General features: G+C 40.3%; 1 protein-coding gene across 1 annotated transcript; it reads right to left on the bottom strand.

Moving 5' to 3' along the window:
• Window positions 1-4,144: 4,144 nt before the first annotated feature.
• Window positions 4,145-9,388, bottom strand: LOC140661660 (chymotrypsin-like elastase family member 2A). The gene is made up of 8 exons (XM_072884167.1): window positions 9,346-9,388; window positions 8,682-8,770; window positions 8,012-8,109; window positions 6,911-7,039; window positions 5,980-6,116; window positions 5,134-5,279; window positions 4,845-4,997; window positions 4,145-4,274 (listed from the first exon to the last, which is right to left on the bottom strand). The coding sequence occupies exons 1-8, from the start codon at window positions 9,386-9,388 to the stop codon at window positions 4,257-4,259; spliced, it is 813 nt and encodes a 270-aa protein (XP_072740268.1). The 3' UTR covers window positions 4,145-4,256.
• Between the last annotated feature and the right edge of the window lie 2,459 nt (window positions 9,389-11,847).

Here is an 11,847-nt window from a genome sequence, read left to right as displayed (position 1 = left end):
GTTTCTTCTCTGTGCTGCCTGAACTTTGTCAGTGTTTAAACTAAAATTGTTCTTTTGTTCGTCCTTGGTAATACCAATTAATCCAGAAGAGCCACCTTTTCACTCCCTGGCTTGGTTCAGCTACTTTTGATGTCCTGACTGTTGTGAATTATAATTAATTGTGCAATTACAGGTTGCTGTTTTGATAATGACACCTACAAATTAAATGCAAACATTTATTATTGTGTTTCACAGCTGAAAGTAATGGAGCATCCAGGGGAAAGAGAGTGAATAGAATTGCAATTACTTTAACATGAGGATTTTGGCTGTGGGCTATGCAGCACAGCTGCTAAATTCAGCACTGACAGCAGCATGCATGCTGTGAGGCAGCGCTGCAAATAAAGGGGTGCCTGGCCAAACTCTGCCCTTGTTTTTATGTCGACAGGCTTTGTTACAGGTACACACTTGAGGCTACGAGATCATCCGTCCCTCCCATCCTTCTCCAAGTCCCATGCTCTCAGTTATGTTTATGGACTCATACTGACAAGTACAGACAGGATTTGTCCTATGTTGTTTTTTCGTGATTCTTCCCATTTTACAGGGAGGAAACTTCATTCTTGCTCTTACGTACTCATGATCTAATGATGCTGGCTGGCTCTCATGAGTAGGCTCTTAAACCCAAAGAAGACAACTTGCCAATATAGGAACTTTGACATCTAAAGCTACGCTTCTGGAAATTTCAGCTCTTCTTCCTTCCCCATCAGCCTAAGTGCTTCGTGGCACATTGCACAGCTCTTTCCAAAACCCATCGCGAATATTTGGATTTCCATCCACACTCAACTGTGGGTGCAAAACCAGGTTCCTCAAAATGGTGGCAAGGTAGGTGCCTTTTTAGGTGAATACTTTTCTGTCCTTGGTGACAGCATTCTTTCTGTTTGCTAACCTGATCGTAGTTTTCTGCCTCAACTTTCTGGCATTTCCTTAGCTGCTTGGCCACAGATTTTGGCAACATCTGGTGTAAGAGGTCCTCAGCTATCCGCCTCTCCCTTTTCAAGTCCTCTGTCTTCTCCTTGAGGTTCCTGGCATAATTGTGTATCCAATCTGTCATTTGCTTGAAGGACAGCAGGATTATGGGGTAAATGAGGCAGGCTATCACTAACAGACTGATCTTAAGGCTCATTGTGGACAGGATTTCTTTAGATTTCTTGATGAGCTTTTCCTGTCCCTTCTGCAGTAGACAGCTCTGTACATAATGCAGTCCCTTTACCAAGGTTTCAATGGACACAAATTCATCTGAGCCCAGGAATGGGATGAAAAAAGAGATTCCTTTATAGTGGGTGAAATGAAGTGATAGATTGACGTTGTCCATCCAGCACCTACGTACGCTCTCTGATGAGAAGATAGCATAGTTCAGAATGGCAAAAAATTGATGCAGTGTTGTTTGAAAGCTTGTAGATGCTGGCATTAAATGAGTTTTAAGCATGGCTTCTCTTATTTGAAGGATGAGTTTAAAAGCTACTATGTCTGCCCAGTCAGGATTGTATCTCATAGCTTTGAGGTCTTCATGGGGACTACTAAAATGCTCCAGCAGTTCAGAGATCACTCTGGATAGCACCTGGCTGGCTTCAGTATCCCCTGTGCTATTTAATTTTTGTCTCATGTCAATGATGTAAAATCTACAAATGGGGATGTTCTCCTTCTTGCATTGGCAATTCTCACAATACAGTTCTGCTTCACTTGCCTTACAGAGCGAGTTTAAATTCCCCAATAGCTGAGCATGAAATGATCTCTTCCTCTTGTCTGCTGCTGGGAAGAGCCAGCTGTGCCTTTCTTCCTGCAGGAGATAGATGAAGCGAACAGCCCAAAGGTTTTCACAGGAGGCAAGTTCCTGAAGGGCTTTCCCTGTGTTTCTCCATATTTCCAAGCTGTTGCTCAAATCAAAAGAAATGGCTCCAAGGAGGCTGCAGAGGGAGACCATGCATGCTGTCAAAATCCTTCGAACTGTTTTTCTACCACCAGCATTGGAGGGGGGAGAACATCTAAAAAAAGGAGAAAAAAAAAAAAGTGGGGGTGTCTGATCCCTGGGGTGTTTCTTGCAGCTCCTGAAAACATGACTGGAGCTGGTAGTGATATTTAACAATTCACATCCATTCTGAAACAAAGTACAGGGATCATGCGTTAGCTGAATGTTATTGAAAGACATATTATATTTTGTTTCACGTGACATTTTATTTTAAAAGAAAAGGTGTAGTAAAGAGGCTGTTTCCGTGACACACTCAGAGCTGCAAAAACATATGAATTAAATCATACAGTTTTTCTGTGACTATTAAGACTGATAAAATCATTAGCTGCAGGTTTTACTCTCTGTGGTACTTCTATTCAAATCTTAAAGAAGCCCGTGAAAAGATGGGTTACTTATTTCAGTGATCACAAACTGGAACTGTTGAATTTTTTTACTCAAAGTTTTAGAATTTGTTCTTAATAGGAATTTCCAGATAATTAATAATTTGTGTTGATATGTTCAAATGAGCCCAGAAGTTTCCACAATATTGTCTAAATATTTCAAAAGCAAAATGAATCAAATTTCAGTTTTTACAGAAGCATATAAGTATCCAATTTTTACTATTTGAGCTTCATGATTACCTTTTCTGTCCTTCTCTTTCATGCTGCACATAATTGACATCCATGCTCCATACAGCAAAGTAACCTCTAACGATTTTCATTTTCAGAACTACTAATCAACCGTTTACAATTGTATGTTAGTGATATTCATGAAGACAACTCAGGATGTTATGCTGAAGCTGGTGACTCCTGAATAACTGGGCAACCCTCATTTCCACTAGTAAAGAACAAACCAGGGGTCTGGGTTGCTGATCAGTCCATTCAGCTTAGTCCTTTTTTTTTTTCCCCTCTTTTCCTCAACATAGTAGAGGTGATTGAAAAAAGCCCTCCTCAGATCCCCTGCTTTTTCAGATAGGTGAAATTACATTTTTAATAAGATAAATAAAAACCCAATAAAGTCTGCGATTTCTCAGCAGAGGCTGATATTAGGCAAAACAAGTTCCTGCTGGGCTCTTCGCAGCAGAATGGTGGTCGATGGTTGTAAAGTAGAAGTAATAAAAGTACAATCCCCAAAGATTATAAACTTATTTATTTAATACAATTTATGTTTGTTTGTTTGTTTGTTTGTTTTCAATCCAAAGGTAACAACTCCAAAATGTCTGACTGAAAGGAACCGCAAACCTAGAAAAATTTATCTCTGAACCCAGATGCATTTCTGTTCTCACAATGAACTTCCAATCTTTCCCTTACTCTATCTACTGCTTACCTTTGAGTCGCTTGTCCTCGATTTTTAATCAATCGTTTTACTTTTTAATCCGCCAAAATATATGCCAGGAGGGAGAAGAAAAACACAACAAAAATCCACCTTGATTTTATACTGCCTACCTTTTATTACAATGAAAGAAATATAAATAGGGGCTTTAATGGAGTACCAGGCTAAAAGGTGGTGATTCTGCTTGTGCTTTGCAAAAAATCCCCATTTGTGTCTGTGTGTCAGCCAACAGTGACAGTTCAGACGTCTTTACCTGGCATCTGAATGACTTAAAAACGAGCAATGGGGACGTGAAGGAGATAGCTCTGCAGAGACGCTGCCGGCACTCACTGCAGGATTTTACCTTTCCCCTTGCTAAGTCCCAAGGTCACAGGGTGTTAAAAACCTCTCTGTAAAAGCATTTTGCAGCGAGCCCACACTCACCTGCGTGGACCTGCTTGCACCCGTGCTGCCTTCCCGCTGGGCATTGCCCCTGCTTGCTCTGGTGAGTCCCGCTTGCAGACGCAGGGGTCCCGACAGCTGCCTGCCTGCTGCCTTCAGCCCTGCCAGTGCCGGGCTGTCTCACCCCTACCCCCGGAGCTGTGCTGTGGCTCTGTAACTCTTCCTACTGCCCAGCCTCTTCACAGCAGACTCACATCTTCCCCCAGGTGAGAGAAGCAAGGTCCAGCCCAAGGCAGGGGAAAGGCTGTGAAATTATCACTAGCATTATCCAGCATTATCACTAAATACAGGCTCTGGTCCTGACAATACACAGGAAGAAGTGACAGGGACGCGTGTTTTTCTTTCATCTTGCGAAAAATAGTGTTTATTGTGGTATGGTTAGGTATAATACTTGTGCTGTTAAAAGCATAATTTCCCAGCTCTTTGTGATCAAAGGTGTCAAGATTATGACTTTATTCAAACTGTTTTTCTTCTTGGCATCTATCATCCAGTTCTCTTTGGATTAGTTGGTTGCCATAACCTACAAAAATGTAAAACAAGTGAAAAAAACAGATCATGAGACCCAGGAATTTGTGAATAGTATATGTTGCATCCAAGAAGCAGGATTTAAATAACTGAAATATAAGATTTCTGCTTCTCAGTCACTTCTTAGATTAAAGTTTATATTAAATTAAAAAATAATTTATGTTCCAGACTTGAGCAGCATGCGCTGCCTTCTAGGATGCAGTTGCAACAGTCGGTGTTATTGATGAATACAAATTTGAGTAATCACTTCTGAAGTCATACAAGTAAAATCTTTATGACTATAAATATAGCTCTAGTATAAAGAGAGAATGCATTCCTAAACATCGAGACTTATTTAAAAGTGAAAATAATTTGGATAACTATTTAAGAAGAGGATACTTTATTTTTCTGCAGAGACTGCTTTTGCACTGGTAAGGGCTTATCTACAGAGGTTACTTGTGTGTAAAGTAGCATTTGAATCAAAAGTGATACAGCTCCCTGAGTAGGTGGCAGAAACGTCCATCAGTGAGAACCTCAGAAAGAGCTACATGTCTGTATTCTCTAGCAGCAATACCTAGAACCTTACCTGCTCGATCCAGCTGTTGTAAGCAGAGACCCGAGTGAAGACAGAAGGCTTGTGGTAATAGTTGCAGCCACGAGCAGAGCCAAAGCTGACTATACCATGTACTTCCCACCTGCCATCAGCACCTTGGCAGTTCAGTGGGCCACCAGAGTCCCCCTGGGAGGACGGGGGAACACAGTTAATGGCACTCATAGTGTGAATAGCTCCTCCTTGTTTTTTTCTAAGCTTTCCTTCCCATCAGGCCTGTTTGTGTCTGAAACCAAGCCCTAAGAGCAGTGTTCTCTGGACTCACATTACAACTGGAGGTGACTCCATCCCCACCAGCGCAAACCATAGTGGGTTTCACTGTCCTTCCCCACCAGCTAGGCTTGGAACAAGTCGCATAATCCACCACCAGCAAAAGGCCTTGCTGCAGGTCATCTGGAAGAGCTCCATTTGCTGGGAGGGAATAGAAACAAAGGAGTCATGGCACCAGCTGGCACCGAAGAAAGAACAAAAGTGCATTGTTAAGTTTCTCCTGGGATCTGGGTACTGTCCCTCCAGGTAAGCGACTCCATAGGGGCTGTATTAAAGGAGAAGCTGTATAATCCATTCCTTAGCTCCATTCCTTTATATATATTTTTTTTAAAAAAAGGCCTTAACTTACTAATAATTTGCATTCCATTTAAAAATGTCTCATTGTTAGAGAAATAAAGGTCTGCTCTTTGTTCAGGAGTTTGCAATTTACTTCTCACTCTAGGAATTGCCTCTTGAGCCGAGCTGACACTTCTGCTGAAGTCTCTGAGATTTTCTTCACTTTACATCTGTTCCCTTATGTGTCTTTTCAGTTATTCAGCGGGGTATGTCAGGATTAGCAAATTCACCAGTCTGCATAGTGGTAACAATTTGTGTTACGATAGCTTCTAAAAGCTTAGTACAGGGCCCTCTAGTGCATTACTAGCCCTATTACAAGCAAAATAAACGGAAAGCAGAGAAAAATCATATTGTGGGAGTGAAGTGTGGCCTGATAAACTACCTCCCTACATTGAGGTTGAGGGGATCTTGGGGACCATCAACAGCCTTTTTCCAATCAGTCTGAAAGGAGAAGGCACTACGAAAAGATTTTGTTCCACAGTTTTGCAAATGTCCAAGTACTTACTCTGCAGTCTTCCCCATCCTGTCACATAGCAGCTGGTGTCAGATGATAGGATGCTTTGTGCAGGGGGCAGGCAGGCCAGCTGAATGTGGTCACTTAAGGTGACGTGTTCGGTGAGCTTGATCAAAGCAATGTCGTACCTGTGGTCATATGCACACATTTGAGAGTGGGGAAGGGAAAAGGAAGGGGTGAAGAGGTTTGCAAATAGATTAAGACGCAGTAGCATGAATACTTCGCAGTTATACAGTACTTGGCCTATTCAAGAGATGCAAGGGAGCAAGGAGGCCAGTACATAAGCAGTAAAGATTCCTCCACCCTCAAAGCAATGGGGAAATCCATGGACTGGAAGACTATTCCCTGCAGAACTGTCCACTTTCCTGCTGGCAGCTTTCTGGAGATTGCCTCGTATAGGTTCTTTTCCCCAAAACCAACCACGTGTTAGCACTAACTCCAAGGACCTGGAAACTGAGGGGATTTCTTTGCTAATGCCCTTAGCCTGCAGCAGGACATAGGAGCCTTCAGCAACAAAGATATTAATACCATTGATCAAGAATACTCTGTGTTTATGCTGTTCGTAAGAGGGCTTCAAAGAGTGCTGTATAAATTAATTCATTCCCTTCCACTGTATGAAAGAAATCATTGCATAGAACAGCTTCGCACCCAAGCATGAACATGCAAAATGGCATCTGAAAACACAATTAATCAATAAGCAATTAATATTGAAAGTTCTTTATTTTCTCTTGAGGGAGAAAGGTACAAACTGGAGACACAACTCTCATCTGTGAGCAAACATCTAGAGGTACCACTGTAAGCTGTAACAGGAGGCTCTAAACATGTATGCATTTAGCTGCCACAACTCAGGGTGGGTGGGATTCAGGCAGTTTGATTTTTGCCCTGCATCTAATAACTGAAAAAATACTTGCCACCAACTTACCCATTTGCAACATTCTGTGGATCCCAGTTCTCATTGACAATGATTTTTTCTGGAGGAAGTGCAATTGATCCTTCTTCCACAGCTGCTAGGTTGTATTTTCCAAGATATACTTGATATTCCTTAGAAGAACTGGGCAAGAAAAGGACTAACACTCAGTTATGCAGCTGCTGGCTTGCTGCTTAGGCATCTGCATCTTTGACACCTGAGATATTCAGTAAGAATGTCCTTAATCTCACATCACACACGTGATTTGTCTGGAGCTGAACCAAGGTCTGACTGATTTGCTAAGGACAAAGCATTGTGTGCTAGGCTTAATAATCATTTCATCTCCAAGCTGCCCTGTCAACTCCTGCTTAAGGCTTCATTAACAAACTCAAGATGCCTTCAATCTTTGCAGGATTCAGCTCACATTCTTCAATGAAGTAAACAATTTGGACTGCTTTTTTGACAGCAATAGCTTCACTGATAAACAGCTGTGTGATAGATGTAATATGTAGGATTTATAATAACATGCAGCCAATCCTTCTTATTTCATATTATGACATTTTCTACAACTTAGTGTTACAATAACCAAGAACCGTACATACATATTCGAGGAGATATGCTACCAAACCAAAATAGGGGAACAGTCTTTGTGGAAACAGTTTTGTTGATGAAAGGGCATAGCTGTACCTGATCATTTTTTTTGTTATATTGCCCCATGATATGAAGAGCTTACTGCAAATGACTGGTATATTCAAAGCATTTGTGATTATTTCTTGAGGGAGTGGGTTGGTTAGCTAATCTGTGGATCTCACTGCCACATACATTATAGGAACAGGCAACACAGCTGAATTTTAATAGCAACTTGAAAACATAATGATGTTTGTAGTAGAGTATATAATTCAGGTAATTGTATAAGGGTATTTTCACCTCTACTTTTATTTTAAGAAAATGAAAAGGTGTCATTCTTCTTCTGACCTATTAGTTATAATCAAAAGATATGATGTGAAACTTGGAGCTCTTAATTGGGAAAGGGTGAACTGGCTTTAATACGGTTTTGCTTCATTTGTCTCTGGTTATGCACTGCTTCCGGGGTACAGACTTTAACTCCGTTATTACCTGATGCAGTGTGCAGCTGTCATCACCCAGTTGGTTGCAATGAGGGTTCCTCCGCAGGTGTGATGCCATTTGCCTTTTGAAAAGTATTGAAGGGAGGCCTAGGATCAACGTATCAAGTAAGGCTCAGATTTTTGCTTACTGATTTTTCATTGTTGCACTTTCTTCCTGCACCCAGAACACAACTTGCTGCTGGAAGGTGGTGGGAGGCTTTTAAGCAATGTTTCCAACTCCTGGCCACAGAAAAGGTTTCCCTCCTTCCCTATCATCCAAAAGCTTGATTTTTTAAATGTTGTTTCTTCCAAACCTCTCGCTAAGCCTGGCCCAAATAGAGCATTTCATTTGCTTCAGAAATGCATTTTCTAACTCCATGTACAACTATGCTCCAGCAGGCATTGTATGCTCCACTGAATTTCAGAGTCTTGCTTAAATATGGGATGGTGCCCAAGACTGCTGAAAGAACATGAAAGCCTGCATAACCAGCAAGAGGTGGCACATCCAGAGCTTTCTTAAAAAGATTGGAAACTTTGGGATTGATCAGAATGCAATATTCAAAATCTAAGACATGACAGGCAAGACGCATCAAATGACATGTAAGACCTGGTTTTGTTCAGCCATGTTGTGTGAGGGTAGCACACCCTAATTGTTCCAGGGAAAGCACAAAATGACTAACCTGCCAGGGCCAGCTGTAAGGTCTTGCGTTTTCCCCTCCAACAACTCTAGACATAGCGGGTGGGTAGGCAGGAACCCCGCAGCCAAGGGCTAGAACACATACAAAACAGGATGTGTGTTTTAAAAGTAGGAGGTTTAAAAAAAATGTCTGTAAGAGAGGGGTTTTTTTTTTAAATATAGACTGTGTTTGTACAGAACATTGCAAGGTACAAATATAGGCTGTGATTTAATGTGATACAAGTGAAGATACAGCCATCAGTCAAAACTGACCAACGTTATATAAAGCCTGTTTGAATGGTTTAATTTTTCTGACAGATAATCGAATCAAGTTGGCTTAACCAAATCCTCATGTGTCAGCTGAGATGCAGCTCTTAGCCAATGCAACAATTTGATGTGGATTAACTGTATTTCAGTGTATTCAAGCTAAGTAAAATAACTTTGAATTTACTAAAGGCTGAGAGCAATAGTGCTAATTGAGCCCCTGTTAATAAGAGCAGAATAGCACAGCACCTAGTTACTGTTTTGAGAGAACTTTTTAATTAACTGCCTATGCTGTATCTCTTTCTGCTTTGTTGCAGAATGTCTCATTTCCCTAAAAAAGGAAAGTTGCTGGTAGATTTTAATTCATTTTTCCTTTAAAATTAATGCTGAAATGGGGTACGTACCTGCAGCTGCCAGAGTCAACACAGCAAAGAGGACTCCAAGCATGATGCCGGTTAGCTGTATGCTGCAGGCTCTGCTTTGCAAGCCATTTTATATGTTATCGTTTATCTCTGGGATGTATGACTCAAAATGCAGTGCTATTCTGATACCAATGGAAAACTTGTGTAATTGTGGGATAATTTTTTATATGCACAAGTGCTTAAAAAACCCCAGTTTAGATGGACCTTGGATCCAGGCTATATAAACAACTTGATTAAAAAAAATTCCGACTGAGTTGCATATTATCTGTAGCATCTGTTTGCTTTCCCATTGCCTTGAAAGTTCATTACAAAGGTGTTTTCAGAAGGAAAATGTTAAATGAACTATTCTAACACTTGATGGTATGTCAGCAGTAACAGTGTCTGATACATTCAGACAGTGATAGATTCAGACGTGTCAGCGGGATTGGGCTAGACGATCTCTGGAGGCCTTCTTCCAACCTCAATTATTGTATGATTCTGTGATTGCTTGAAGCTTTATTTTGTTCTGGTTTGTTTTGTGACTGATGGAAACTACCACTTTGTACTGACTGAAAACCTGTATCTTCTTTTCTAGATCGAGTTGCATGTGTTTCAGCATTGCCGTACTTCTTCAATAAAACAAGCTGTAATCACTTTGAAGTGGAAGATGTTTCAAGCAACACAAAGAACCAGCTGTCCGTGATGACAGAGAAGCACTGGTGTAGCACGGTGAGCCAGACTTCATTTCTTTCCTATTTACCTTTAATTGTTAGATCAGTAGCACATCCCTGGAAGAGAACAGGGTTCCTGTAGCATTGCAAATGAGCATTTTTACATCCCAAATCAGCATGCTGACCTGTGGTATAATGCAGTCTGAGCTTGTTAATGAAAAAGGGTAAACCATTTTCACCAACAGGACAAACCAGGCAAGAGCAGGCATTTAGACCACTACAGAGCTGCTGCCACAAAAGAAAGTGTTCTAATTCATTACTGGACATTTGAGATCAATGACTTGATATCAACACTTACCTTTGTGTCTCTTTCTTCCTTTTTTTCTTCTACTACGGGAATTTTCCATCCCCTGTCACATTTCCATCCGCCTACTCTTTACCTGAAAAACTGTTACTGGTTATTTAAAAAACAAACATCTCTGTCCCATATGCCAGGCCACTCATAGGGAGCAAACTTATTAGAATGGAAACAAATATCATGATGCCAGTTTTGTAACCAGAGTTGCATTGTACATACAGACCAAACTAGAGGTTTCAGAAAAGCTGAAATAAATCTATTGTTTAATGTCAGTATTAACAAGCAGCAAAAACCCAGATTTCCATAGCTTCCATTCAGCAGTAGGTACTGCTTTGGATGAAAGATGCCTGGAGCACACATGTGGAAGGCAGAAATATATAATGCTTTGCTGTTTTGTCTGCTTCTCAAGAATGCATTATCCTACCTAAACAATAGCACTTGAGAAAGCTGCATTCTGAATTTCAAATGGAATCAGACAAACTCTGTGCCGGCATCTTGTATTTATTATCTGACAAAAGTATAAATCAGGATTAACTGCGTGCAGAATTGAGATTCTAAATTTTTTTTTCATTAATTAGTTGGCTCTGTTCTTAATGTCTGAATTTATAAGCTAAACAACATACTATGCTTTTCAGTTAACTTCCATGCCATTATCATTTTTTATTGAATACTAACTAAAAATTAAGTATAAATTTTGGACGTTCAGTTACTGTTTCAACTTCCCTGTTTTATGTAAACATGGATTGTAAACATGGGATTGTAAACATGGGATTTTGTGTAGTTTTTTAAGCATTTCTGCAATCATTTCACAAATAACCTTCTGCTATCTTGCACACTGTAAATAGAGAAACCCTATTCTTTCTTTTTCCCTTTCTTCTTTGTAAAGGAATTCTGAAACAGTTCTTTTATTATATGGGGGGAAGGCTCGTAAGAATCATATTTTTAATGTAAAACACTCTCAAAGCTTTTTTGTTTTTTTCGTTTTTTGTTCCACTCCTGCTTTATGTAACAATTGCTTATCCATCTTTTCCAGGTCTAGTCTAAATAAGCTGAAATACCTTTGTTGGACTCAGTGGGCATCATACTGTTAGCAATTCTGCAAGTGAACATCAAAAGGCTCAGCCTCCAGCTGATACCATGGTGGCTTGGAAACAACTCCCTAGAAGCTCTTATCATCTTCATGCCAGATGTTTCACAGAAAGGAAGCAGCTCATGGAACTTCAATAAGAAAGAGCAGGAACTTCTGGTATGTTCTGTTAAAGCATAATAGCTAATATCTCTTTCAATACACAATGTACTTAGTGTACAATTTATAATGTACTCCATTGCTTCACTATCTTTAGTCTATTTCCTTGTAGGGTAGTAACTATGCTAGACCAATTAGTAAGTGGAATGGTCTGTAGATAAGTAACAGACACTGAAATCTACTTTTCTGAGGGAGAGGTTTTTCATCCGAAACTAGACAGTAACCTATTT

Source organism: Ciconia boyciana, chromosome 19 (assembly GCF_034638445.1).
Source record: "Ciconia boyciana chromosome 19, ASM3463844v1, whole genome shotgun sequence".
Classification (NCBI taxonomy): domain Eukaryota; kingdom Metazoa; phylum Chordata; class Aves; order Ciconiiformes; family Ciconiidae; genus Ciconia; species Ciconia boyciana.
Note: the sequence above shows the minus strand (reverse complement) of the source record. Positions and strands in the feature narration are given on the sequence as shown.